The sequence below is a fragment of the Lingula anatina genome, chromosome 1, assembly GCF_051362555.1.
Source record: "Lingula anatina isolate TDL-2025a chromosome 1, LinAna3.0, whole genome shotgun sequence".
NCBI lineage: Eukaryota > Metazoa > Brachiopoda > Lingulata > Lingulida > Lingulidae > Lingula > Lingula anatina.
In genome coordinates this window covers 15,203,420-15,231,263 of record NC_141767.1, presented here as the reverse complement: position 1 = coordinate 15,231,263, position 27,844 = coordinate 15,203,420, and the positions used below count along the sequence as shown (strand labels likewise).

The 27,844-nt window shown below is 35.2% G+C and overlaps 3 protein-coding genes across 6 annotated transcripts; 2 read left to right on the top strand and 1 right to left on the bottom strand.

The window, feature by feature from the left end:
- The first annotated feature begins 244 nt into the window (after positions 1-244).
- Positions 245-16,558, top strand: LOC106163545 (SWI/SNF-related matrix-associated actin-dependent regulator of chromatin subfamily A member 4). 3 transcript variants are annotated; one of them, XM_087004333.1, is made up of 33 exons: positions 245-432; positions 1,004-1,131; positions 1,367-1,550; positions 1,973-2,332; positions 2,538-2,826; positions 3,040-3,166; positions 3,354-3,527; positions 3,737-3,910; positions 4,127-4,294; positions 4,493-4,513; positions 4,685-4,815; positions 5,039-5,096; positions 5,389-5,522; positions 6,068-6,206; positions 6,441-6,604; positions 6,844-7,021; positions 7,265-7,393; positions 7,742-7,855; positions 8,229-8,342; positions 8,909-9,016; positions 9,754-9,887; positions 10,135-10,277; positions 10,619-10,806; positions 11,187-11,417; positions 11,728-11,913; positions 12,179-12,289; positions 12,486-12,712; positions 13,090-13,195; positions 13,412-13,561; positions 14,250-14,409; positions 14,602-14,654; positions 14,988-15,083; positions 15,440-16,558. In XM_087004333.1, the coding sequence occupies exons 2-33, from the start codon at positions 1,045-1,047 to the stop codon at positions 15,539-15,541; spliced, it is 4,740 nt and encodes a 1,579-aa protein (XP_086860459.1). In that variant the 5' UTR covers positions 245-432; positions 1,004-1,044; the 3' UTR covers positions 15,542-16,558. The 3 variants fall into 3 exon arrangements, with proteins under 3 accessions (XP_086860459.1, XP_086860454.1, XP_086860462.1); XM_087004328.1 differs by lacking the exon at positions 8,909-9,016 and adding an exon at positions 8,651-8,758; XM_087004336.1 differs by lacking the exon at positions 8,909-9,016 and adding an exon at positions 8,651-8,758 and having other exon boundaries at positions 246-432; positions 13,412-13,513.
- LOC106163557 (polyadenylate-binding protein-interacting protein 1-like) lies at positions 16,539-23,582 on the bottom strand. 2 transcript variants are annotated; one of them, XM_013541183.2, is made up of 11 exons: positions 23,229-23,582; positions 22,473-22,624; positions 21,635-21,808; positions 21,339-21,451; positions 20,983-21,091; positions 20,583-20,705; positions 20,264-20,382; positions 19,863-19,995; positions 19,458-19,475; positions 18,850-18,992; positions 16,539-17,131 (listed from the first exon to the last, which is right to left on the bottom strand). In XM_013541183.2, the coding sequence occupies exons 1-11, from the start codon at positions 23,425-23,427 to the stop codon at positions 17,014-17,016; spliced, it is 1,401 nt and encodes a 466-aa protein (XP_013396637.2). In that variant the 5' UTR covers positions 23,428-23,582; the 3' UTR covers positions 16,539-17,013. The 2 variants fall into 2 exon arrangements, with proteins under 2 accessions (XP_013396637.2, XP_013396638.2); XM_013541184.2 differs by lacking the exon at positions 19,458-19,475.
- A 113-nt stretch (positions 23,583-23,695) lies between these two features.
- Positions 23,696-27,377, top strand: LOC106163567 (ribosome biogenesis protein BRX1 homolog). The gene is made up of 9 exons (XM_013541196.2): positions 23,696-23,886; positions 24,190-24,301; positions 24,555-24,598; positions 24,806-24,876; positions 25,595-25,644; positions 25,914-25,987; positions 26,206-26,392; positions 26,556-26,650; positions 26,811-27,377. Exons 1-9 carry the CDS (start codon positions 23,770-23,772, stop codon positions 26,973-26,975), a joined length of 915 nt encoding a protein of 304 aa, XP_013396650.2. The 5' UTR covers positions 23,696-23,769; the 3' UTR covers positions 26,976-27,377.
- Positions 27,378-27,844: the final 467 nt, after the last annotated feature.

Sequence of the window (27,844 nt, the reverse complement as noted above, 5' to 3'; positions counted from 1 at the left end):
GCGTGGGTTCATCCGTAAGCGTCAGCGTAATTGACATACACCGATAAAAAGCGGCTATTTAGTTGGGAAAAATCATTGGTTGAGGCCCAGATAAATCTTTTTGCATTTTAAGAAAGGCTGTAGATTTAAGCACTGCTTTCTTCACTGCCCTTTTCTCTTTATTGTCCCTTTTTGTTTTACTTCATCCCACCATGTCTGTCAATTGTTCCTTTAAAACATCTGAGATTCTCTATGCTTAATCAAAACTATTCACAAACGTACCCAGAACCAACCAGGTTATAGCAAATATAGGATGCTGTCTCTTCTTGCTGGCTAGGTGGCGCTGATGCTGTGCGCCAAATTGACTGCGCAGTCACGAAATAAAAGACAAAGATGGCTTCCTTTGTTTTGCGGTAAAACTGCTAGATATGGATTTGCATTAAAGTTAATACGGTAAGGACATTTAAATGAGTAGATCCGCGCATACAACATGTAATAATATTGAAATATATGCACATGTAGTGATTTAGTTTGTGACAGGTGAATGTTATCGCCTGGAAATGGTCGCTAAATTTGACCTTCCGGCAGAAATTCGAGAACGTGGATTTCCACCCAGTCTTTCATATAACTTTTATTATGTACATTTGATACATTATCAAATAAATGGATCGACAGATATTTTATTTTAAACTTCAGTGACATACACATATCTGTTTAAAGAAGTTCAGTCTAAAGTAAAGGACGGTCTGGCCATTCAAAATAACCTAACTAGTATCCTTAATGCTCCCATTTATTTTTCAACACTGTCAGTGTCTCAATAAAGCCAGACCTGCGAATACCGTATGCATAAAGCAGTGTTCATTTAATTATATTTGGGGAACTCCCATCAAAAATAAGTAAATGAAATATATGAAGGCCTTAGAGCGTTGACAGAGATAGCTGTTTTGATGTATGCTTAATGTCTTTGATCTGCTACAAATTGCATTTACAAAAAAACAAAAAATAATGGAATTTGATATTTTAGGTAATATCCCACTATCTTGAAAGAAAGGAAAAATACAGACAATGTCTGCTCCTGCTGAGGATGGTAGTCTGATGACTGCACCTGCTCCAGCCTCAGCTTACCAGGATAATTTACAGATGTTGCATAAGGTATTTTCCCATAGATGTTAGATGATAATTGTTTACCATAAAAAAAGTGATGTTTGATTGAGTCCTGTATTTTTAATTAAACAAAAGACTTGCACCACACAGTCAGTATTGGCACCATTAATAGTAGAACACATAATTTCTTTATATTTTTTTCCTTCAAGATTAGATTTTATAAATATCAGTTAATATGTTGCAAGTGTGACACAAATTATTTGATGTACCTTTCTGTGTGTAGGCTATCAACTCACTGGAGGAGAAAGGCATGCAAGATGATCCCCGCTATGTTCAGCTGATGGCCATGGCAAATAGAGCCAAATCTGGGGTGCCTCAAGGTGCAGACTCTGGGAGTCAGGGTCCTGGCAGTACTGGTGGGAATATGGGGCAGCAGGGCATGGAAGCAGGGGACATGGGAATGTCTGGTATGGCTGATCAATTTTAACTTTGTTTCAAATGTGTATTGAGGTGTTGTTTGAGAAAAATTGTTATATATGGTTGATCGTAATTTTTGTCTGTAAGGGAAACAAAGACATATGCATTTACACAGTCTGGCCCTCTACATCAATGCCAGATAATTTAAAAATTCTTTGATTCAAAGCTTCAGCTGAGGTGTGGATTGTTGGGGGTGATCATAGGTATTATGGAGGCTACTACAGCAGTTTGTGATATAAACACTTGTTCCATGGCTAATGCCAGTAAAATTGAAGTCGAGTGAGTGGATTTTTGTTAAGCTGTTCAGTTACTGACCACTTTTTGTACTCTGGTCAATAGATTCCTAGACTTGACGGTTTAAAGGACCATTAAGCTATAAATTATTTACCACTGTACAAATACTTTGTTCCAGGTGGTGGGTTCCAAGGTGGTCCCATGCAGCAGAACCAAGGTCACCCCAATCCCATGCAGGGCCACCAGGGAGGAGGCGGGGGCAGTGGAACAGGTCCCATGCCAAACCAAATGGGTGGTGGACAGATGTCTAACCAGATGGGGAATACACAGATCTCTGGCCAAATGTCCGGTGGTCATATGGGTGGTCAAATGTCACAGGATGGACAACAGAGGCAGTCCACGTTTAGCCCCCCACAGCTCCACCAGTTGAGAGCTCAGATCATGGCGTACAAGTTGCTGTCTAAAAACCAGCTTGTACCTGAAAATATCAAATTGGCCAGTGAAGGGAAGAGGCCTATGGGGCAGTTCCCAAGACCAGGTAAAAATGTTTGTGTTGAAAGGTTATGTTTATTTGCAACTTCTTTCAATAGCATCTTTTACATTTGGCACTTAAAAATATAGTTTGTGATTTTAGAATTTTAATTTGTTGCTAGTTTTAAGGCATACATTTTCAATTTTTCTGACTTTTGATTAAAAAAGGATGGTAGCATAAATAGAGAATTGTCAATCTTTAATCTTTATAGCTGGTGGTCAGATGGGAATGCAACAACAGCTGAGACAGCATGGCATGGGTGTCCAGAACTTCCCCCAGGGTCAGATGATGGGGCAAACCCAGAGCAGTCAAAGTCCAATGCCCCCTCAGCAGCCTCAGCAACAGCAGCAGTCCCCACAGCAGCCCCAGCAACGTCCCCCAGCTCCAGGGACCATGCAGCCAGCCATGATGGGGATGCAGCCCAAGTCTGCAAGGATAACTCCTGTGGCCAAACCACAAGGGATAGATCCTGTGGAGATTTTAAATGAAAGGGAATACAGGTTAGTGGTCATTTTCATAATAGGGTGAAGAAACGTGTTTATGCATTGTTATCATGTGTGTAGTTCCTCTATGAACAATGTATATGAACATTGTATTATTTTCTTGGATGAAGAAGTTTGTGAGAAAACTGATGCATCTTTATGCATCTCTATTATGAATTTTTTAGCTGTGATTTAAAATAGTGGTGATTACTGTTCTCATTTGCTCTCCAGGCTTGCAAATAAGATAGCACTACGTATCCAGGAATTGGAAAATCTTCCTGCTAACATACCAGAAGACCTGAAAACTAAGGCAATGATTGAACTGAGAGCACTGAGGCTGCTGAATTTCCAGCGACAGGTATTTTGTAATCAAGTTCTGGGACTTATATAAAATAATATGAAAGTAAAACAGATATCACACAGAAATAAGTTTTTACCATGTCTGTTAATTTCTTTTAAATTGTTTCAACCACATACTTTAAACTGTTGCATGACCTAAAGAGAAATGGAGGTGTTTAATGGCATCCTTACATTTAATATTTCAGTTAAGGGGTGAAGTTGTGACCTGTATGCGTCGTGACACAACACTGGAGACTGCTCTGAACCCGAAGGCTTATAAACGCAGCAAACGTCAATCACTGAGAGAGGCTCGCATCACTGAGAAGTTGGAGAAACAGCAAAAGATCGAACAAGAAAGGAAGAAGAGACAGAAGCACCAGGTGAGATATTAAGCTTTACAAGTTGTTTTATCCACAGTTATTGCATTAAAAATGTTTGCTATTGATGCATGTTGCAAAGAATTTATGAAAAGAGTTGTAAATGATGATTTTACAGAAAAAGAGTTGTGATTATTTGAAAAGCACCTGACTTTAAAATATAATATAATTTGAGATGTGCATTATTAATTATTTGTTCATTTTCTTACTAGGAATACCTTAATGCAGTCCTTCAGCATGCGAAGGACTTCAAAGAGTTCCATCGCAGCATGTCAGGAAAGATCAGCAAAGTCAACAAGGCAATCATTGCCTACCATGCTAACACGGAGAGAGAACAGAAGAAGGAACAGGAGAGGATTGAGAAAGAAAGAATGCGAAGGCTCATGGTAAGCTTTTCTTAATTTTATTTGTTCTTTTTATTTTGCATATTTTCAAATGAATTAACAGTGTGAATAGTATTTGTTAATTGCAAAATCAAACATCTGATTTTTGAATTGATGGTTTGATTTAATTTTCGTCTCTTAGATTTTATTTGTTTAATTAGTAGTGTGAAATTTTGTCTAAGTTTGTGTGTTTTAATAATAATAATTCTGTTTTTCTAGGCAGAGGATGAGGAGGGTTACAGAAAACTTATTGATCAAAAGAAAGATCGTCGTTTGGCCTACCTGCTGCAGCAGACAGATGAGTTTGTGTCAAATCTGGTCCAACTTGTGCAAGAACATAAAGATGAGCAGAAAAAGAAATACAAAAAGAAGAAGAAAAAGAAGAAGGTTGGTACTAGACTATCAGGCCTCCTGAAGTCTTTGCTGCTGCTTAGGAGTTTTTGTGCCAGATAGGCAAACTGTTATGATTCATCAGATTGTAAATTTGATATTTATTAAGGGTTTAACATTTTATTCACTTATTTTTAGATTAAATTAGTTTTACAAATTCTAATTTATTTCTAATTGGACTATCTTTATTTACAGGATGAAAACCTTCAAGAAGGGGTGAGTCGAGTTGTTAACTTCACTTTCTCATAAGTTTCTGTTTTTAAAGGCTAATTTACAATTTTCTGTGAAATTTATGTTTTTCATCTAGGTGGATAAGGATATATAGCAAGTTAAATGGCATCATTCTTTAAGTGTTAGATTGTAACCAGGCAGAAATGCCTATTTCAGATGATGGATGAAAGCTCCACTGCCAGTGAGATGAGAGTTCATGTCATAGAAACTGCCACAGGAAATATTCTGAAAGGAGAAGAGGCACCTCTTGCTTCACAACTGGATGCTTGGATGGAAATGCATCCAGGGTATGGAATAAACATCTTATTGTTTAATTGCCATGACTAAAAATGGAAAATATAGAATCAGGAATTCATGTTGAAAAATAGACCATTTATGATTTTAATAAGATTTTTAATTATTTGATTAATTGTTAGTTTAAAAAAATCATGTTTGCGTAATAAAGCGGTGTGAATAAGTTTACTCTCTGCATTGTTAACTGATTTACTTCATTTGCTTTTCATTTTACAGGTATGAAGTCGCTCCCAGAGATGAAGAAGAATCTGGTGAAGAAGAGGAAACTGATGAGGTACGTGGAATATTAACATAACAGTTTTTGCATTTTGTCATTTTAAAATGGTTCTTTTAACTCTGGTAATAACATAACTTGTTAGTTTTCATGTGACTATAATTTGTGAGACTTTGTCAAGCAGCTCAGACAACAAATTATCAGAACTGTAATGAGTTTGGGTGACTTGTGTTCCTCTGCTTAAATCTTGGGTTATAAATAAGTCATGATATCTGTTAATGTTATTCCCTGTTTATTTGTAATTTTAATTGAGGGAATAAATGCATTTATTTTGGTGTGTGCAATGTTTCAGGAAGAGGAGGAGGAGGAAGGACAGGAGAGCCAGGAGTCTACTGCAGATAAGACCGCGAAAGAAGATGCTGAAAAGCCAAAGGATGATATGTCACAAGGAACAGAAAGTGTTGATGAGACCATGAAGATAATTCAGTCAGTACCTTTGGATATTTGTATAGATTGAAGGTGTTTTTTTAAGGCATGCAATGGGCTTAAGATCTGTATTAGAAAATATACTATTTCCCTGGAATTTTCAGCTTTGTTCACAGAGTTGTGATCCATGAAAAGTTTTTGATAGGTTATACTTTGGTGATGAAGAGAAATTTGATTTTTTCTTTTTTGCTAGATAAAGGGTCAATATGCATTGCCTGCCTTAAGCAGTAATTGAGTCTAAAATTTACTATGCTTGATAACCTTAAAGTGTAAACTTTGTCTAGAAGGTGCCATCATTTAAACTTGGATCTCCTTTTTATTTTCAATTTCCCTTTTAACAAAGTATTACAGTGAAGGATGGGTGAATTTGGGCATTTGTCACATGCAATAACAGCACTTTCTTCCCAAGGCAAAACTGATCATGGTTAACAGGGGCAGTTAAGCAAACCATTGATATATGAATACGCTTGTTGTTGACATTAATTTTTTTAACTAAGTAAATTGTATTTTTGAAAACCTTGTTGTAATTCTTGTTTTTATTGCAGGGCTGCAAGAATGGATGATGATGAATACAAAGAGACTGGCAGTGCCAGGCAGAACTATTATAAAATGGCTCACAGTGTTACCGAGAAGATCACTTCCCAGTCTTCACTGTTGGTGAATGGTGAACTCAAAGAATATCAGGTACATTGACAAAAACATTTGGATTGTCCATTCATTTTGCATTGAAAAAAGAAAAAAAATGATTTAATCTTCACATTTTGATAATGAATAGATTGGACAAAATATTTTGAATGTTTTACCCTTATATAGTTACAACATTATTAGGATTTAGAACTTTTTTCTGTTAATTTTGCATTATTTCAATTGATTGAATTGATTAAGTTTGAATTGAATATAATATTGATTACATTATAGCTGAAAGGTCTGGAGTGGCTGGTCTCCTTGTTTAACAACAACCTGAATGGCATCCTGGCAGATGAGATGGGACTGGGGAAAACTATTCAGACCATTGGGCTCATCACATACCTTATGGAGAGGAAGAAAGTCAATGGACCCTATCTGATCATTGTGCCCCTCTCGTAAGTAAACTTTTACACCAAGTATATAAACTTGGAAGTTTAAATGACAGATGAACTGCAACGTATATACATATATTTTTTTCTAAATGTTTGAATTGTTAGATAAGTTTGTTACTTAAGTTTTATGTTACTCCTTTAGTTTCATCACTTTTAATTCATGTGTTAAATAGAATTCTTTAATATAAGTAGATTTTACTCATAGAATGAAGAACCACCACTACAAAATGATACATTTTTAGGACCTTGTCCAATTGGATGCTGGAGTTTGACAAGTGGGCTCCTTCAGTGGTCAAGATTCCTTACAAAGGTGGTCCCAATGTCCGCAGAAACATCCTGATGCAGATGAGAGCTGTCAAGTTTAATGTGCTACTAACCACATATGAATATGTTATCAAGGATAAAGCAGTTCTGGCCAAGGTGGGTGTTATAAGTATATTTCAGCCAGGGTAATATTATCAATGGTTCCTTTTGAATTATGTGAAATTTTTTGTTAAACGTTTTTATTTTGAATATCTATCTATCTATCTATCTAAGTTTATTTGTACTGATGCTGAAATTTAAATTTAAAAAATGAGTTTCTCAGGTGTATAGGCTGATTGTTATTGCAAGAAGCCAAATTGACTTTGAAACTGTTTGCCTTAAATTGACAATTAATTATAGATTCGCTGGAAGTACATGATCATTGATGAAGGCCATAGAATGAAGAACCACCACTGCAAGTTGACCCAGGTGTTGAACACCCACTACACTGCCCCCTTCAGAGTGCTTCTCACTGGAACTCCTTTACAGGTAAGAATGATAGATAAGAGTCACTTGGGTGTGTGTGAATTATTTCATTTAATGCAGGGCAGAAATGCTGTTTACTCTTCACAGTGCTATGCCTATGGAGGTAATGCTTTTGCTATAGATTTTAAGACTCTGGAATAGTTTGCTTTGAATAGGCATTTTGATATGAACAGTGTGTAATATGTATGTGCACTTTGCAGTCATGTATATAAAAGGAAAATTTAAAAAAGGGTGAAAACTGAGGTATAGTATTACAATGGATATATTGTTCATTGATGAATGGATACATGCCAGCTGTAATCAACAGAAAGTCTTGTAATTGCATTTATTATTTTATATTATTTATTTCAGAATAAGTTGCCAGAGCTCTGGGCTCTCCTCAACTTTCTGTTGCCCAGTATTTTCAAATCATGTGGCACCTTTGAGCAGTGGTTCAATGCACCATTTGCAAACACTGGAGAGAAGGTGAGAATGGCCAGGGGTCAATTGGCACAGTATATTGCAATTTTAAATGGAATGTTAGAACTTATCTATGGGCAGTCTAACTGAGAATTTCATAACTGGTGTTATGCCCTCTAAATCACAATTATAGCTTCTTTACATTGCATCTTAACAATGTTATTACCACTTTAATATTTCATTGTCTAACCGACACCTTTATTAGGGAATGAGATTGGTGTTATAATAGCCTGTTCTGTGAGAAGACAGAATATGCTTTAAATTTGTGGATTTTCATGGACTTTTTGTACATTATATGTGACAATGCTGACTAAAAAAACTAAACCTTTTATGAATCTAGAATGAAGGATGTATTTTCATAAATATTTTCATTTCATAGGTTGAGCTGAACAGTGAAGAGACGCTTTTGATCATTCGCCGTCTGCATAAAGTTCTACGTCCTTTCCTTTTGAGACGTCTGAAGAAGGAAGTGGAATCTCAACTACCTGAGAAGGTCAATAATATATTGCCATAATAACATTGTACTAGTTTATGGGTAAACAGCAAAACAATATGTTATGAATATAATTCCACATTCAATCATTTGTCAAATATCTTTAAAAATAATTTTATGCATAATTAAAAAATTATATTATGTACTATAGTTGTGACTTTGTAAATACAATGTGCCATTCTTTTGTTTCTAGCATTTCTTTATGATGATGTCAGCCATCCTGTGGGGAGCAGCAGTTTTATTTCAGGGGAGAAGAAGGAATAAGCTCATTTTATGTTTTGATATGTAAACTTGATATATCCTCATAGGTTGAGTATGTGGTAAAATGCGACATGTCCGCTCTACAGCGGTTCATCTACCGGCACATGCAGGCCAAGGGAGTGATGATCACAGACGGGTCTGAACACGACAAGAAGGTATTGATTACACTCTGCATGGTGTGACCAGAACTCACACCCACTAACTGCCGTCTTTGCAGCAGTTGTGTAGTTTGCCAGCAGGAGATTTTTTGATACTAACTTTATTTTTTTGTCTTCTCTCTTCTGTCTAATCTGGCCCTCACACAGGTTGAGTATGTGATTAAGTGTGAAATGTCTGCGCTGCAGCGACTCCTCTACAGTCACATGCAGTCGAAGGGAGTGATGATTACTGATGGCTCTGAGAGAGATAAGAAGGCATGTGATGTGTCAGGGATAAGTACAAAATGAAAAGTTGTATTTTATTGTTTTTGTTGTTGGTATTTTTGCATGTTACCTGGATGTAACCTCTGGATGGTTTTGGATGTACAGATTTTTAAAGACATTTCCTGAAAGCATGATGTTACCTTCATTTTTTGCATGCCCTACAAAGTCTTCAAGTGTTGTTTTGTTTATTTATTTATTTTTTTACCCAGATGATATTTTAAACAATGTACTCTTGTGTTGCAAGGTTTTTGTTGTGGGCAATTGGCCTTGTGTTACATCAGTGAGACTGTGCTAGCATCGATAATGCACTGTTGACTTTTTCCCTAGTTTAAATTACTGAATATTGGTAAATCTTAATATAAATGGCATGTGACCTCTTTCTTTCTATTGTTTGTCCGCTTTCTGGGTCTGTTTACTTTATATAAGTTTATTTTTTTGTCTGATTTCCTTGAATAGTAAAAAAATTACTAGTTGCTTCCTGTAACAACTTAGCCTTCATGTTTTTGTTTTGCACTGAATTTCACTTATTATCTTAGTACTCGAGATACTGCTTTTTATGCATGTCCTTAATTCAGTTTGGTTCAAAGAATTTATATAAAACTTAACATTAATCAAACTATTTGAGGAAGAAACTAAAAGAATTTTTAAATAGTGTTTTTCTACCTTACTCCCAGAAGTTGATCTTCAGTTATTGGAAAGGTTATTAGTTTTGAGATTTGATGATTCAGGGTCGTGGTGGAGCCAGAGCCTTGATGAACACCATCATGCAGCTGAGGAAGATCTGCAACCACCCCTTCATGTTTCCACACATTGAGGAGGCAATGGCAGAACACACAGGATTTACCAATGGGATTGTCACTGGGTATGTAGCCTTTGAAACAGCTTGGGTGCAATCAAATATAGTTCATTTTTTGTTGTTGAGGGGTATAACACTGAATAAGTTCAATAAAAATTGCTTCAGAATTGAAAGAAAATTTAAACTGTATTTTACCTTTTTTATCTATTTATTTATGCAAAGTAGTTGCTGTTAAAATCCCCAGTGTACTTGCCGTATCGTCCTGCTCTAAAAATTGTGTATTATATTTATTTGTGTGTTTTTGTTGAGTTAGGCCTGACCTTCATAGAGCAGCTGGCAAGTTTGAGTTGCTGGACCGTGTTTTGCCCAAGCTGAAGGCTACTGGACACAGGGTGCTACTCTTCTGTCAGATGACTTCCTGTATGAGCATCCTGGAAGACTATTTCCTATGGAGAGGTAATGTTGTACACAGTAAAATTGTGTTGCTTTCACTATTTGTGATACAGACTTGCAGACATACATGCATGTGCTCATGTTCACGTGCACACACACACACACACACACACACACACACACACACACACACACACACACACACACACACACACACACACACACACACACACACACACACACACACACACACACACGAAGAGAATATTAGTAACATATTAAGGGGCTCTTTAGAGTCTGTACAAGGTTCGTTCTCATCAATTAGTCAGCTAAATAAAATGAAACACTGGGTGTTTTAAAAATACTAAAGCAGTCAGACTATTTAAAGACTACTCGATTTTTAGGCTTCAAGTACCTTCGCTTGGATGGAACAACAAAATCTGAAGATCGTGGCAGCCTGTTGGAGAAGTTCAATTGTAAGAATTCAGAATATTTCATCTTCTTGTTGAGTACAAGAGCTGGTGGCCTTGGGTTGAACCTTCAGGTGGCTGATACTGTTATCATCTTTGACTCTGACTGGAACCCACATCAGGTAAGTGGATATGTCAGCGGTGTGGGTAATTATTTAAGAAAGAGAAAAAAATAGTTTCCATAAGAAATAAGAATATGTGCAGTTCCTGTTTCAGAAATATTAGAGATGCTTCTTTGTGGCTTGATCACAGACATGTTGTGAAATAGTTTCATAAAACAGATAACTGTCCATCTGGTTTTGAGTAAACTAAGTTACAATTGATGAATAGTTGAAAATGATATGTGGAGGTAAAAAAAATAGAATGTAACAAAAAAGTCAAAGTGATGCATAGACAATGTACATATGTCATAATATGAATAATATTAATCTTTTATCAGGATCTTCAAGATGTATAAACAGTGTACATAGGTCATAATATGAATAATACAATATTTCATCAGGATCTTCAAGCCCAGGACAGAGCACATCGTATTGGCCAGAAGAATGAAGTGAGGGTGCTTAGGCTGATGACAGTCAATTCTGTGGAGGAGAAGATTCTTGCTGCAGCCCGTAACAAGCTGAATATTGATGAGAAAGTGATCCAGGCTGGGATGTTTGACCAGAAGTCAACAGGGTTTGAGAGGCAGCAGTTCCTTAGAGCTATCTTGCAGCAGGAGACTGAGGAAGAAGAGGTATGGAGGTTTGAAAATAAATAAAATATAAAAAAAAACTTTCTTATATTTATGCATTAAATAGGGCCCATGTCTTGAAGTGTTGCTGTTATAACTTGTTGAGAATTTTTATGTGAAGTGAAAGGAATTGATATTGAATGAAGACAAAAGTACATTCAGTAAATTTGACATCTGTAATGTGTTATGATAGAAGGACAAAATAGAGATATTGCTGTTGTTTACTGGATACAAGTGACAAAGACTGCATTGGGTCGCCAAGGGAATTTTTCAAGGAAGTACAGTTCATTCATAAAACAGAGTTTCATTGCAGGATGAAGATGAGGTACCTGATGATGAAACCATCAACCAGATGTTAGCACGTACTGAGGATGAGTTTGACATCTACCAGAGAATGGACCTGGAGCGCAGGCGTGCAGAATCCCGGGAAATTAAACGCAAACCTCGTTTATATGAGGAGGAAGAGCTGCCGTCTTGGCTTGTGAAGGATGAGAAAGAGGTAGATTTTTGTTCTCAAAAGTGCTACAAGTTCAAAACAGTAATTTAGCACCCTAAATTTTCACATTTAAATCAGTCAGATAATCCATAGTAAGATAATTCTGTAGAATCACTCAGCGCTTTTTCTGCCATTTCAATTTACAGCTTTTAGATATAAACTTTTTGATCAGCAAGTGCTATTTGCCAGCATTTTACAGTACAAATATAGATGATAATGCTCTGACAGAGTTTTTGCAAGACACTTAGCATTGGTTTGTGAATTTTAGCTGGAACGTCTGGCATACGAAGATGAGGAAGAAAAGTTGTTTGGCCGAGGCTCAAGGCAGAGGAAGGAAGTAGACTATTCTGAAGGGTTTACAGAGAGGGAGTGGCTGAGGGTGAGTACTTTTCATGTAAGATGTTGTATTGCTCAAGAACTCATATTAGATATTTAGCCTGTCCAGTGTACTAGACATCATGTCATGACTTAAATAGTAGCACTTTACCCTCAAATTGGGAGAATTGAAAATAGTGATAGTTTACTTAAGTAGTTTGAATCATCAACAAATAACTTTGCTTTTGCTTGTTCATCAGGCTATTGAGGAGGGAACACTGGATGAATTGGAGGAACGCAACAAACGGACATCGGGCAAGGGAAAAGGTCGGAAACGCAAGTTTGTAGATGATGAGCCCAGTAGCAGTTCCAAGAAAGAGAAGAAAAGACGTGGGAGGCCCCCTGCAGAGAAACTGGCTCCCAATCCTCCCAAACTGACCAAGATGATGAAGAAATTACTGGAAGTGGTCATCTATTACAGAGATGCGTGAGTACTGTATTGTAGATTAAGCAAGATATTTTTTTCTAATTTTGTGTGCTCAAGTTTTTTTTTTTTAACAAATTCTTGTGCTGATTGAGTTGCTCATGTGGAAGAGTTGTGGGTTCTGTGTTCAAAGCTTAGAAACATAGGCTGGTGTGTAGTAGCTGAGCACATTGGATTTAAGGTTCAAGTATGGCCCTAGTCTTGTCACACTATGCATCACACTGGACTGGGAGGCCTGGTGAATGCAGAGTGTGGTTGACACATAGACAGCAGTTGCACATTTTAAAACAAGTGCAGACATCTCAGGTAGCTATACCCAAGCTTTCTACATGGCTTGCTGTGTTTGTAAAGTTATTTTTATAAAAATTGAATTTTTTTAGTGACAAACGAGTCCTCAGTGAGCCATTCATGACACTGCCATCGAAGAAGGAGCTGCCTGATTATTATGAAGTAATAAGGAAACCAGTAGATTTTAAGAAAATTAAGGTAAAGCAAAAATATTAGGTATAGATGGTACATCTGTAAGAACAAAGACTCTGGTTAATAAATCACTGATGTATAAGTAAAGAATAAGTTTTTTTAAATAACTTGTAGATTAAGATGAATTAAGAAACAAAAAAGATTATTTAAAAATTACCTTTTCAATTGAAATCTGAGAAAAAGAGGAATTTTTTTTCAAATGCATTAAAAAATATTTTCCAGCAAAGAATCAAGGACCACAAATATCGTAGCTTGGACGACTTGGAGAAGGATGTGATGCTGTTGTGTCAGAATGCACAAGAGTATAATATGGAGGGATCACTGGTAAGACCCCCTCGCAAACCTCACAAGCTTCTCAAACTCAAAGACTTTGTAAGTAGTTTCTGTCCAAAGGGGTTGACTTGGTGGTAAGAAAGTTTGTTCCCAGTGAAACCCCCTTGCTGCGTGGTACCTGAGTGCTCTCGTCTTCATATCTTGGTGATGATCTTGTTCCATACTATTGTTATTCTAACAGTGTTTTTTTTCTCCGATTTCTCCTGTTGATACTAACATTTGAGGATTCTAGAAAATTTAGGTTTGAACAAACTTTCTAAGCATCCTGTTTTCCATATGAATGGTATTTTCCATTGAGGTAGCTCTATGGTAGTGCAATTCTGTGATATGCTGCAAATTAGGGAATAAGTTATAATTGATGATATTGCCAGGTGTTTTGATACACTAGAAAGCAAAAAAAGAGTAAAACCCTTTTTCATAAATAATTAATTAAGGCGGTGAGAGTGTGGGCATATCACTAAAACAGAGCTACCCCAACATATTTTTATCTCAACCTCTTACGTATGTAGAATTTAAAGTACAGGTTAGGATAGAATTTTTTTTTTCTTACATTTTAGTCACATTTAATATATAAGTCCTTCTGGAAATAGTTGTTAAGAAATGACATCTTATTCTAATCATAGAAAGATTTAGGGATAAAATTTCTCATACTCAATTATGAAAAAAACTTGTTCATTTTGTACAGTCTGTCCCAGGTTTGCTGTTGATGATGTTATTTTTTGTTTAGATTTACGAGGACTCCATAGTGCTGCAGTCTGTGTTTGTCAATGCCAGGGAAAGGTTGGAGAAAGAGGGTGTCCTCCCATCCCCTGCTGCCAGTGAGAGTGAAGGGGAACAAGAGGCAGAGGGAGGAGAACAGGAAGGGGAAGAGGATGAAGAGGAAGATGGTAAAAGAATGAATATTTTTGATTCAATAATTAGAAATAGATAGGAAAGAGAAGTACCTTGATTTATAATACATTACAAGATTTATCATTTAGAAGTGGTGTGCATAGGCAATTGCTTTGTGAATTTAGGATTTCATAAAACGTGATAAAATATCAAACATAAAATAAAATATGATAATTTTTGGTTTTCAGGCCAGTATCCTAAAGTGAAAATTAAGCTGGGCAAAGAAGGCAGTGCCAAGAAGGTGCATACTATCATCGTTTTTGTGATTTTAAATTGATATTAAATATTGAATTTTTTATGTGCCAAAAGAGATGTCGTGTAGTAGTAATATCTGCATTTATGTTGAGTTATAGAAATGAAATAAGTTGAATAAAATGATGGCAACCAAGAGGTTGAAGTTATACAAAGATATTAGTAGGTATAAAACTATTTTAAGTTATACATCAAATGAGATATAAACTGGTTAAACAAATGGAAAAAAACAGTGAAAGTGGATAATAGTGAAAATCTTAAGAGAGATTATAATTCAAGGATTAAAATTGTATTTTAATCACCCAATTTCTCATAATTTTAGGATAGAGGAAAAAGCAAGAAGAAGGGAAGACCTGCTAAAACTAAACCAGTTATAAGTGATGATGAGGAATCAGAAGGAGAAGGAGAACCAGAAGAGGTAAGAACATTTAAATTGTACATAAATATAGTAGACTCTGCTTAAATCCTCACTTTTAAACCAAAATTGTTGTTTAATTTAAAAAAAAAAATTTATTGAACACATTTTTCCTTATTTTTAGATGAAATTAGTTTTAGCATTGCAAAACATGAATCTTTGTCCAACTTGCACGTGTCCAGTGTCCAAGTTTTGCAGATTCTGCTGTATTTTCAACCATATGGATATTTTAATCAGCACAGTTCTTTTGCCATTAAATGTAAAAGAATACTTTTTAAAATTGGCTTTCTTCTAGCCAGCTGTTTGTTGTCAAATGAAATACCGACAGTAATAGTGAGTTATGTTTTATTTCTATGTAGGAGCATTCCGAGATCAGTGAGGATGCTGGGACCAGTTCTCACACCTCTTCCAGGGTGTCTTCGCCAGCCCCTGGGGGGCAGCACAGGAAGAAGACTGCCTAGACAGTATATTGCTGTCTTTTGCCATTTCAAAAACTAGTAACTGTTTTTGTACGGAAATGACTTGTAGATGCCTTTTAGCAACCCCATGGCAGTAGAGGGGGAGAACAAACTAAAATTTCATGTAAATTGTGAATGCATAAATTAAGTTCAATTAGTTACTGAATGCATAGATATGTTATTGTTACACTTCAACACTGTATGTCATCAAGAGCTACAGGTTAAGGGAATACAAATATGTGAAGTTTGTAAAAAAAAAATCAAATTGCATGTCGCTACTGCCTACCATTAACATTGTAGTTTTTTTTTTATTAAATGTATTATAAATATTGTAACAAACATTAATTGGATGTTTGTATCACTAGAAAATGGGATAAAATGCTGTTTACAGGGTGTTATTGTGTACTCCATTTCATCTAACTTTCATATACTATCCTCAATTTGTGTTACAAAGTGGATATCTTGTTAGCCTCATAGAAGTACTTTAGTGCATATATGCTTATTTCTTTGCACATCATGTAAATGTACCAACAAGTAGCTGTGTCTAGTATAATGAAAAATAAAAATTCCTGATGAGATTGTTAGCAGGATAAGGTGAAAGTTTTCCTTTTTCTGGTCAAATTTGGTCTGAAGTTACAGCATGTATAACCAATTAAGATCACCTCTGCTCTTTGTGCATGGCAAGTTACTTTGTAGAGTGACCATGTAAGAATAAGAAAATTGAATTCAGAGAAAATTGCACTTTTTACTCAAAATTCCATGGATTATAATTCAGTTGATATTGTAGTAATGTACAATTTCTGTTTAATTGGTTGAGTACAGGACTGGAGAGAGTAAAAATTTTGCATCTGAAAAACTTAGATTCCAATATAGATAAGAGAATTTTTCAGTGGAACATGCAATAAAATGTAGAAGCTGTAAAGAATTGTTTCTTTTACAAATAATGTATAATTTCATGGATGATATGCAGGCTGAAGGTTTAATAAAACAGACGACATGATAGTACTCTAGCAAGTGCAACGCAATAAGTTGAATGTTTTTATTCTATAATATTTACATCACACATTAAGCTAATTCATATATAAATAAAAATGAGCATGAAAATTTATGCCATGGCCATCTACCTATCATCTTCATTAAGCTTCCAAATATGCCACAACAAGAATTCAATCGAGCAAAATGCCGTAATTATAAAGAGTGGAATAGTCTTTAAAAAGTTTAACTGAATACAGACGGACTTAAAACTGAATGTTGGCAATACCTGGTTTACAACAATTTTAGACTGCTTGTTCAAACCACACCTACAAACCCATCAATTTGAACTATCCGTCAAACTTCCCCTAAAAATGATTAGAGGTTCATAACGGTGGAAACATAAAAGACGATGTACAAAGTCAATACAGTAGAATGTTCCTTGCCACTTTTAATCAAACCATTTTATATAAAACCATTTTAATGAGTTTAAAACAGAAAAATTAGGTGGGATTCCAGTGTCCTATTGAGAAGCTTTCATTTTCTGTCACAAACTGATCATATGCAGCTGCCATTTCATCATCCATGCCACCCTGATCAAAATCATAGCCATACTCATCACTGAAATTAGAAAATAAATTTGCATGATTAACAAACACTGAGATACTTTTTATAGCAAGAGAAAAAATTATCAAATGAAATCAATTACTATCTCCAATATAATAGCATATCTACATGAAAAGTCATCGCAGCCAGATCAGTACCAGCATGTAGACTAATTCGATCAATCTTCATTTGTTTAAATGCAAAAAATTTATCCTATAGAATAAAAAGTTTCTTAATTGAAAAAAAAAAAAAAAAAAAAAAAAAAAACTGAAAACACTTCTAAGAATTAAATGAGAGAACAGTTTCATTAGCATTGTATGTATCAATTTAAATTATTGTTTTTCTTTTTATCAAGAGCTTCTAAAATATGTGGGTATTACCTCCAATTTTTCTGTGACTGTCAGCCCTGTCAGTCACAGAAATATTGGAGGTAATACCCACATATTTTAGAAGCTCTTGATAAAAAGAAAAACAATAATTTAAACTTCTAAGAAGCATTAGGCCACACTTTTTTAATTTTATGGATGACATCCTGCGCGCGCACGGATTTTCGCCCGTTCTCCAAAAAAAAAAAAAAAAAAAAGCCCCCCCAGCCCCCAACGAAGTCGGTTGTCGCAAACGTTGTTATTGAATTTGCAAGGAAATGAGCTTTCTGCGCATGCGTATTTTCGCCACGTGGAAATGCGGCCACTTTGCTGTCAAATTCATCTCTAGGATTACTTTCAAATTACACAACAATAAAAGTCATCAAGAGAATGGGCGCCATCGTTTTGGATTGGTATGCCATTGATATTAGGCATGGAGATATCACCTTTTTACAATTGTGCGAAAGGCTGGCGGCGGCCGAAACATTTCTGTGACATTCTGTATAAAGCAGCACATTAATACCAGGTTTTCTGTAGCGAAAAAAGGGTCGACAAGGGCGTCGAGGTATTTGGTGGGCTGAAGGTCGGACAGGCCACCTGACAGTTTAGCTGCTTCGTGTGAGTTGAAGTTGACAAAATGGCATCGTCTGAAATGACCTTTAATAGATTTGGTAGTATTAAGCACATCTTTGCATCATTTTTTAAACATTGCTGTGAAGTGTTCAAAATGTTTTAATATTCTGAGATTACAAATAAAGACGCACTGTTTGATTGATATTTGTTTTATTGATTGCTATGCCAAATGAATGCATGAAATAACCTTAAATAGATTTGGTAATATGAAGTATATCAATTCATGACTTTTTTTACATTTCTACGAAGTATTCACAATGCTTTAATATTTTGAGAGCATGGATAAAGACATATCGTTAGTTTGATACGTGTTTCTGTGGTTAAATTTGTGTTTCCAGCTGTGTACTGACAGCATTCCTTTACTTAAGCAGTTTTTTTTTTTTGGACTGTTTTTTTTTTTTCGCCCTCTCGCACCGATTTTGGGGTACCCAGAGGATGTCATCCATAAAAATAAAAAAGTGTGGCCTTAATTAAATAAGGAATACAGCAATATAATATCACAAGGTCCATTTATACATTTGGAACATTTTACAGCTCCATAGGTAACTACAGCAAAATAGATATTTTTCTTGAATTATTGTGGCAATGAAAAAAAAATACACAGCACTGCCATTTCCATCAAAGAAATAGGCACAGGATGAACATATGTAGAGAGACTACAAAGAGCAACATTAAGCTTTAAAATTATTATTGTCCCCTGTGAAAGTAAACGAAAAAATGAAGACAGCAACTCACTATCCATCATACTGCTCTGGGTCTGCCCACTTCACATATTCATCAACATCTGACTGTGAGTAAACTTCTGGGTATTCTTCTTGAAAACCAGCTTGAACTCTGGTAATTTGCTGTCCTCGTGAATCATAAAAGACAGGTTCAGGCTAAATAAGAAAGAAAAATATGTCTAATTTTTCAAAAAGGTTCAATTAAAGGTAATCTGTATAAGATTTCCCCACCAAAACTAGTTTTTTCTTTCTTTCTTTCTTTTTTTTTTTTTTGGGGGGGGGGGGGGGCATTTTCTCCTCAACTCAAGTTAGCACTTTGACTTGATATTTTACTTTTTCAAATTCAATAATTACTTCAACAACATCTGCAATACTGAGATACTGATATTCACACGAAAATGGAACAGTTTTGTATTGAGGCCTTGTACCCTGTAAAATACACAAAGTTGTGAGACGTTACCTCTATCTGCTTGCTCTAAGAAAGAAAAATGTCATAAGGTATGCTCAAGTTATAAACTTTTGTTAAAGGAGTTTTATTTTAGGTCTGAAATGGAAAATACAAGAAGCCTTGCAGGATAAAAAAAAATGGCTGTGGGGCATTTTCAAACACATGCAGATTACCTTTAATTGACTTCTCCTCTGAAGGATAATAAAAGTGATTGATAAATCATTTGAAGACTTAAACAACATTCAAGTTCCATATCAAATATCTAAATTTTAGATCAAGAAGAAAGGCTTATAATGAAAGGAGATAGTTATGAATTTTATTTGAGAGCTATTAACAAAATGACCTGAACAACATGTTTGCATAGTGTTCTGCAAGAATGAAAAAGGTGAAACTGCTTTCTGGAAAATTATTGAACAAGTGAATGGATAAAATGTTTCATTATTACCCAATCACCTGACCTGTATACCTTTAAAAATAATACACAGTATCTGCACGTGTTATTTTTTAAAATTAAAATAGCATCTTTTTTAGAACATACAGACTTGTGTATTAAAATATGTAGAAAACATCTAATTTACCTGTGTAAATGGATCATCTTGGTTAAATGTGAATGCATTATGTGCATCACTCTTTACAACAGGAGAAGACTCTGCACGACCCCAGTCACTTGCACGAAGCTCAATCACGCCAAGCATCATCTGCTTGATATGCCTAAACAATGCAAAATATTCACAAATCAGACTTACACATATTCTTTTCACAGGATAATAAATGACGTATACTAATGTTCATTAACAGAAAATAGAAGATAACTTATTCATTACCCTGATCAAAGATGTTCTTAAAAAAAAAAAAAAAAAAAAAAAAAAATATATATATATATATATATATATATATATATATATATATATAAATCAGATACACTACTTTTCATTTATAGAAATCATAACATTTACATTGCCCTTTAAGTATCACATACTTGCTGACACTGTCTTCAACTGTACATTTTTTGATCAGCTGGAAGATATCATCCATGGATTTGCCAGAGGGCTTATTGACCATTACTCTCTCTTCATCTTCTAATACTGCCCCTGCAAACTGAAATGAAAGGTAGGGTTTTACTACATCGTTTTAGCCTATACTTTAATATGAATCAAAATTGGTTAACTGAATTTGTTTAAACATTCCCAATTAAAATGAAACCTTTGGTTGTTTTTTTTTTTTTTTAAATATTTTTCACAGTTTCTATAATATTTGTTTCATTATGGGTAAGGCCTGCACATGTTTTCGTTACTTACTTTGAGAAGCTGTCCTACACACTTGAGATTACTGTCTGTTGGATGAGACAACAAAGTCACAGCAACATCTTTTAATCCTGTACCTAATATATTTATTCTTTGCCATGAATTTCCAACTTTAATCTGCAAAACAATAGAAATTCAAGCAGTGAGGAGCTCTACCCTAGGCTTGTCAGTAGTGAATAAGTAAGATTCGTATAAGACAAAACGAAAGAATTCAAATCATCCTTCTTTTCAGCAATGAGTCTAAAATCATGTTAATAAAATATTGGCCTTCACTCCATTTAAAATTCAAAATAAATACATCACAGCAAACACTTAATCTGCATTATTTTCTGAAAATGGAAAAAGTTACATTACATTTTATTAGATATAATATATAGCTTAATGTTTTTATTACCTTCATATGTAGAAAGAGTTCCCCCATAAACATGGCAAATCCATGTAATCTACTAACTTGATTGCCATCTTTCACGAGCTCTTCCCTTTTTAAGTGTTCTTGATGACACCTTTTGAGATAAGTATAAATGCAAAATTGAAATGTCTACCAATTAAGAAATCATAATAACAATATACTAATAACATTCATTTCCTTCCTCATCAGCTAAAAGTTACTTGAAAAAAAAATTACTATAAAAAAGCAACATCGAATGCATTTTTAAAAATAAGATGCAACAATAACTACTGAATATATAATCATAATATCAAATAATACATCATGTTTACTGTAAAATCAATAAATATAAAATGAATTACCTCTTCATCATGTGCTGTCTAAAATTTCCTGTTTCTCCTTTTAATCTTAAATGTTCACTAAAATGACCACATAGCCTGGCTCCTGTGTAGCGGAAATTGGGTTCTGTAACAGCCTGGGAATAAACCAGTACAATTAATATGGTGAAACATTTTCAATATGAAAATGAGAATTATTTGAAGACAGAATCTTGTAAAGAAGGGAAAACAAATTGCACAATCTTAGAAAAAAATGTGATAAATCAAAGCACACTAAAAAAAAAAAAAGACGAAGCAGAAAATATAAGTAAATTCTTTACCTGTTCAAATATTATGTTAATAATTTCAATAATTGTGCTTTCATCAGTGACCCATGAATTGATTGTCTCAGTTATTGACTTCATCAGGTCGTCAAAGCTACCAGGCCTCAAGGTCAAGGCAAATATTGTCTCTCTCACTTGGTCTATCACATCTATATCTGGGTAAATATATTCCTAAAAAAATACCTTATCAGTTATTCTTATGGGAACATGTGAGGCTAATAAGCATCCAAATTTATGTTGCTGACATAAATCAAAGTAAAATTGGTATACATATATTTGAATTGTACACTTATATTGGTATGGTTACACAAATTTGTGTTCTCCTGAAAACATGAATAACTCAGTAAACAAAATAATGCAATAAGTAAATATAATCATATTTTAGAAGTAAAAGAATCTGAAGTTAATATTTTGGCATACAGATCAGGCCTGTAGCCAGCAATTTCAAAAGGGGGTTCTTTTCCATAAAAACATCATGTACCTAGATCAAATTTTACCAAGAGTGGACCTTTTCCTAGCAAAAAGGTTGGTTCTTTCAAACTCCCCGAACCCCCCTGGCTACGGGCCTGCAGATGTAATGACCATTTCTCCTGTTGGTGATTAATCAACGGGTAGGTATCCCTGTGTGTGCGTGTGTGTGTGCCTGCACCCATGTGTGTGCTCAGAGAAAGGGAAGTCCACCTCTGATTATTAACCACTACAAGTTGCAGCAGCTGGTGATGTATTGTGACCATGAATCAAAACAAATGCATCATACCACCACAATAAGATTTTTCCCTAAAGATATTTGTACTTGTTGCCACATGCAGTAGTCTTTATATCATCAAAATGGTACCTGTTCAGCAACCCAGTTTCTTGGCACAAACTCTGGAGCATTGACAGACAGTGTTGAATTTGATACAATCGCAGAAAACTGTGATGAAGGCTTTGTCTGATTCTTGTCTTCCTCTGGGGCAGGGGAAGCTGTCACGTGAGGTTTCAGAGAATCTTATGGCAATGAAAAAAATAAAGATTATATAAAATGTTGCAAGCAAATATAAATATACAAGCAGTAAATGTGAATGGGCTGTACCATATACTAGTACTTAGAAGCACACATTTTAATATGCATAACACTGTCTTTTTCAGTTTGAACAAATAACAACTAAAGCATTTGCAAACATGTTCAATGATATATACTTTAGAAATACCTAATGCATATTTTGTGAATATTTAAAGCAGGCCCACGTAAAGCAAAAATTGAGTCAGAGAAATTAGAGACTACATTTTATGCTAGATGCAGGAATGTGTTCTCTGTCAAATTATGACATTGCTTCAAGGGGTTTATTACAAACAATTTTAAAAATGACACAATGTACTGACACCAGATACGTATAAAACATACAGATACGTATATATAGTAGACTCCGCAAATAATGGCCTCACAAAACCCAGATATTTGCCTAAATTGTACTGAAATGGGAAGTTTTGTCTAACGACAAAGAAGGGCACATGTATATATAAAGGACTGCGCACATGTTTTTAGTTTAATAGACAACAAAGATTTGATATATGTGAGTTTTACGTCTTAATAATAAATCTATCTATAAACCTCCTGCTAAAAGCTGTGCTTCAGTTTCTGGAAGGGGTCGGCGGAGACCCTTTTTGTCTGCTAGGTTTGTGGCGCCACTACCGCCAGTACCAGGCGAGGGCGGATTTGTTTGTTGCACGCGTTTCTGAAATCCTCTTCCCCGTCCGCGTCCTCTTCCAGGGCTGCTGGTGTCGCTGTTCATATCTCCTGATCCCGACATTATCTCATGAACACATGCTTCGCAAAGTTTACCAGCATAATAATAAGTATTGTAACGGAGCACCTAACGCCGCCAACAACTTGTAAATGCGCAGCGTCTAATCGAAAGTGGTAGAACCCAGCTTGTCTTAACAGGAAGTAACTTAGTTTTGATATTCCGCAGCAAATATCAGAATGGTCTACTTTTTATTTAAATCAATGTTAAAAATTATGTAAATAATACTGAAAGATGAAATTATGCTACGAAATTGTTTAAAATATTAATAATTTGATAAACTGTTGAAAAGTAATTAATTCGTTTGAATGATTTTTACCATCATCACGATCGCAGAACTCTTTAAAAATGGTGAAGAGGAAACACGCGGATCGTTCAAGCGGTGCAGCAGTAGACAGCAAACCTACACCAAAGGATGAGGTTCTTCCAGCAGTCAGGACCTCAGACGAACCAGCTCCAAAAAAGGTGAAACCATACATATATAAATCTTGATAATATTTAAACGAACGAGACTAGTGTCTGGTCCAAGTTTTGTGTCCCGACTCTCAACTTGTTCGCCTCTAGGCTCTAACACATATATACGTACATGTATTCAAGTTTTCTTAAATATTGGAGCAAAATCGAATTAATAAATATTGCAGCAGATTATTTTATTACTCCATTGAGGTTGGGACTTTGATCCACATCCACGCAGTGCCATACTAGCAATACAAGAAATCGTGTGATGTCTGACTAGCATTTTAATATAACTTTCATTTTGTCTCTTAGCAAAAATGGACCAACAAACAGAGAGTCCTCATTTTCTCATCAAGAGGAGTTTCATATCGAGCCAGACATCTAATGACCGACTTGCGGACATTAATGCCTCATTCAAAAGCAGGTAAATGTTTTCAGAGTATAAATTGTTAATGCTGGGTTGCCTTAATGCCTAACACTATTTTTGGTAGCAACACCAATCCCCAATTTAGAATGTACTGAGATCACATTGATTGCAAGGTTAAATCTACAAAAAAAAAAAAAAAAAAAAAAAAAAAAATCGCATTCAGTTTTGATCAATCATGTGGATTAATTAGAGTTCAAGGGCAGTATTAATTATAAAACTTTTGTAATATATTTTCCGGTTTTGATTCTAGAAACAAAAATGGACAGAAAAGATTCTTTATTTGTTGTAAATGAGGTAAGTTTGTTTTTTTGGCGTGATTAATAAGATGAAATGTTTGATACTTGTTTATTATCAACCTTTGCTGGAAGTTTTTGGATACATATATATATTAAACATTTGCTGAATCAATCAAAATTAGATAGTTTTCATATTCATTAAGTTTCATTTTATTGTTCTGTTTCATGTATATTTCCAAATATTTGACACTTGAACTTTTTTTAGATTGCTGAAATGAAAAATTGCAACAGATGTATATATTTTGAAATGAAGAAGAAACAAGACCTTTATATGTGGTAAATATTTGTTGAAGCACCCCGCACATGGTGAGCAATTGGTGCGCACCACTTGCGCTGCGCCAGATGCTCGCGCTCCTCAGCTCCCCGCAAACGCTGCGCTCTTTGCTTAGCAGAGGTGCCTCCCAGCCTGCCCCTATCGGATGCACTGTGAACTGTGGGATCATGTGATTTAGTAAACATTACATATTGATTTTTTTCTGAAAGTAATGGAAAGTGGTCACCACGTTAATCAATCAGACTAACTATAACTGTGTACATTTTTGTTGCTTTCGCTGGGGTCTGCCATTTTTCTTTGTTTCCGGCTACCAGCACATGCGCATTGTTGGCATGACTTGAGCAATCGGCGCTTGCACCCCGCACACGCTGAGCCATTTGCCTCAAGAGGCCAAAAATATCAAACGCGTGAGATATTTTGCTCAGCCGCGTGAGAGGCAAACATCTCACCAAAATACCCTAGCAAACGGAGAGAAAACGGCGCAGCACAAGTGCCGCGCGCCAATTGCTCACCGTGTGCGGGGGGCTTTATGTGTGGTAAATATTTGTTTATAGTTGAAAAGTAGTACTGTTTACACTTCATTATTTATAGTTTGAAATACCAACTCCTAGCAGCAGTTTGAAATGAATACCTAAAGTGAAGTTATAAAAACTTTACATTTCTGTCAGGCCACAAATGACTTGAAGATCTCTACTCACAAATTCTTTTCTGTTTTTATAGGGTCAGCGGTGTCCCCAAAGGTCCCTCTGTTAAATTTCTCATAGAAAATGGTAGGTTGAGAAGTGCTGATAGATTTTCTTTCATTGTTAATTTGATGTACAATGCTTATGTTGACATACTTTGAAGTACTTATGTAATATTTTCTGAAAAACATTGTACTACGTAGTATGATAAAGATTAAAGTGTTTTCTTATTTATCACAGTTATTATTTGTCTATGAATGGTTTTAATGGAAGGACATTATTCATGGCAAGAGTCAGAGTAAGTTCACATAGAGCATTCTTTTGCTTTACATTTTTCTTGGCATTGATAATTTCAGTTCACACAATGTTAGAGCTGAAAATGACTGGAAACTGCTTAAAATCTTCAAGACCACTGCTTTCATTTGACACGGTATGTTTACCATCATGTGAATGTTTTTTTGTTTCGTTTTGTAATAGCTTTACATTAATATACATAAATGTATCTCTTGTTTTATGAAATATGTTGAGTGGTCTGAATGGTATACATTTGTCATGTTGTCTTACACATTTGTCATGTTTAGAGAGCTTTTTACAATGCCTGTGTGAAAGTTAGAATGTGATAACTGAGTTTTTGTGGTATCATTTCAGACATTTGATAAACATCCCTACTGGGCTCTCCTCAAGGAACTGTTCATTCAGACATTTGGTACCCCTAACCATCACCCTAAGAGTCAACCCTTCATAGACCATGTGTTCACATTTTCAATAGCAGACAATAGGATTTGGTTTAGAAATTACCAAATATTAGAAGAGGATGGCTCTTTGGCAGAGATAGGTAATTTGTTTTAAGGAAACCAATGTGGGGAGGTTTTTGATTCCATTGTTCCATCTCGTTCACACAACTTCACATAATAAGAGTTTTAATTTTTATTTGCTGTCAGTTTGCATTTCATTGTTTCATTTGTTGACCCATGCAAACATTTGTTCAATTTTTTTAGGTCCACGCTTTGTGATGAATCCTATAAGAATATTTGAGGGTAGTTTTGGTGGACCAACATTGTTCTCCAACCCACACTATATCTCCCCAAATGAGGTGAGTGTTGGTATATACCAAAATTTACACCAATGGTAGGCAACATTACTGCAGGTAGTTTTCACTTTCAACATTAATATATGGCAATAGTAATCAATTTAAGTTGGCAAATAGATCAGTCAGACTAGTTTTCAGAATTTGTATATAATTTTCTTTATAGCATCGCCGACGACTCCGCAAGAAAAATGCAAACAAATACCTGGATAAACTGCAATCAAAGAGACTGCATGCTGAAAACATGCGGCAACCTTCTTATCGACTGGACCCAACAGATGATGTTTTCACAACCATATCACCTGAGGAAGCAGCTAAATATGAGAAGTAGCAAGATCTGAAAATTTATTGTTAAAAATATCCGGATCAGGAATGAAAAAGTGTGAAAAACAAAGTCAACTTCTGCATCCATTCTGTTTAGTTTTGACCGGAGATCCCATTGTGGATAATGACCAAATGGCAACAGGAGTGGAAGTGAAACATTTTTTAAAACTTGTCTTTGAAAATTTGTTTATTCTGAAATACTTAAGTAATGAACATACTTGTTTATATTTAGTCCCTCTTTGTAAGATCTTAGTCTCTAGGACAACAGTCTGGTTTCAAATATTTAAATGTAAATGTTAGTGTTTTCGAGGTAAGGTATGATGTTAACACAACAACTGAAGCCATACTCCTGAGACTCCCCATGCTGTCAATTCTTATTGGAACCTTAATAAAAAATTTATGTGTCCTAGTTTGAGAGTTATCTTGTCAAGTGGTTCTTCAATTAATAAAAACATTCAGAATGAATTTTATGCTTAAGTAAAAATCATGGGATCTTACATGGGGTCCTAAATGCCTTTTTATTACTAGGAATTATATGAATTTTTGCATCAAGGGCAGGATATTCACAAACATTATTTAACATTTGTCCAGGCTGAGAGCAGACTGCCAACAAATACATAAATGTCAAAGTCTGTGTTAGTAGTCATTTACAAATTTTTTTTCTGGGGGGGGGGGGGGGGGGGTCATGGGAGACTTTTTGCCCAAAAATTAATTTACAGACCAAAACTTCAACTCTCCCATTTGAGATAGATCCATATATGTCCATTGAAATAAAGTAAATACAAGTCATGTCTGCCCTAATATAAAATGGGTGTAAAATTTAATTTTATTATGTTACTTCTGATAATATCTGGGTTAAAGCAGTTCAAAATTTGG

Coding starts and splice junctions, on each gene's coding strand:
- LOC106163557 (XM_013541183.2), bottom strand. CDS start 23,427: ATGTCGGGATCAGGAGATATGAACAGCGACACCAGCAGCCCTGGAAGA. Junction 21,092..21,338: donor AGACAGCACATGATGAAGAG/GTAATTCATTTT, acceptor TTATCTCAAAAG/GTGTCATCAAGAACACTTAA. Junction 19,996..20,263: donor GTTGAAGACAGTGTCAGCAA/GTATGTGATACT, acceptor TGCATTGTTTAG/GCATATCAAGCAGATGATGC.
- LOC106163567 (XM_013541196.2), top strand. CDS start 23,770: ATGGTGAAGAGGAAACACGCGGATCGTTCAAGCGGTGCAGCAGTAGAC. Junction 25,645..25,913: donor TAAATTTCTCATAGAAAATG/GTAGGTTGAGAA, acceptor TGATAATTTCAG/TTCACACAATGTTAGAGCTG. Junction 25,988..26,205: donor CACTGCTTTCATTTGACACG/GTATGTTTACCA, acceptor GTATCATTTCAG/ACATTTGATAAACATCCCTA.
- LOC106163545 (XM_087004333.1), top strand. CDS start 1,045: ATGTCTGCTCCTGCTGAGGATGGTAGTCTGATGACTGCACCTGCTCCA. Junction 4,816..5,038: donor TGGATGGAAATGCATCCAGG/GTATGGAATAAA, acceptor TTCATTTTACAG/GTATGAAGTCGCTCCCAGAG. Junction 5,523..6,067: donor GAGACCATGAAGATAATTCA/GTCAGTACCTTT, acceptor TTTTTATTGCAG/GGCTGCAAGAATGGATGATG.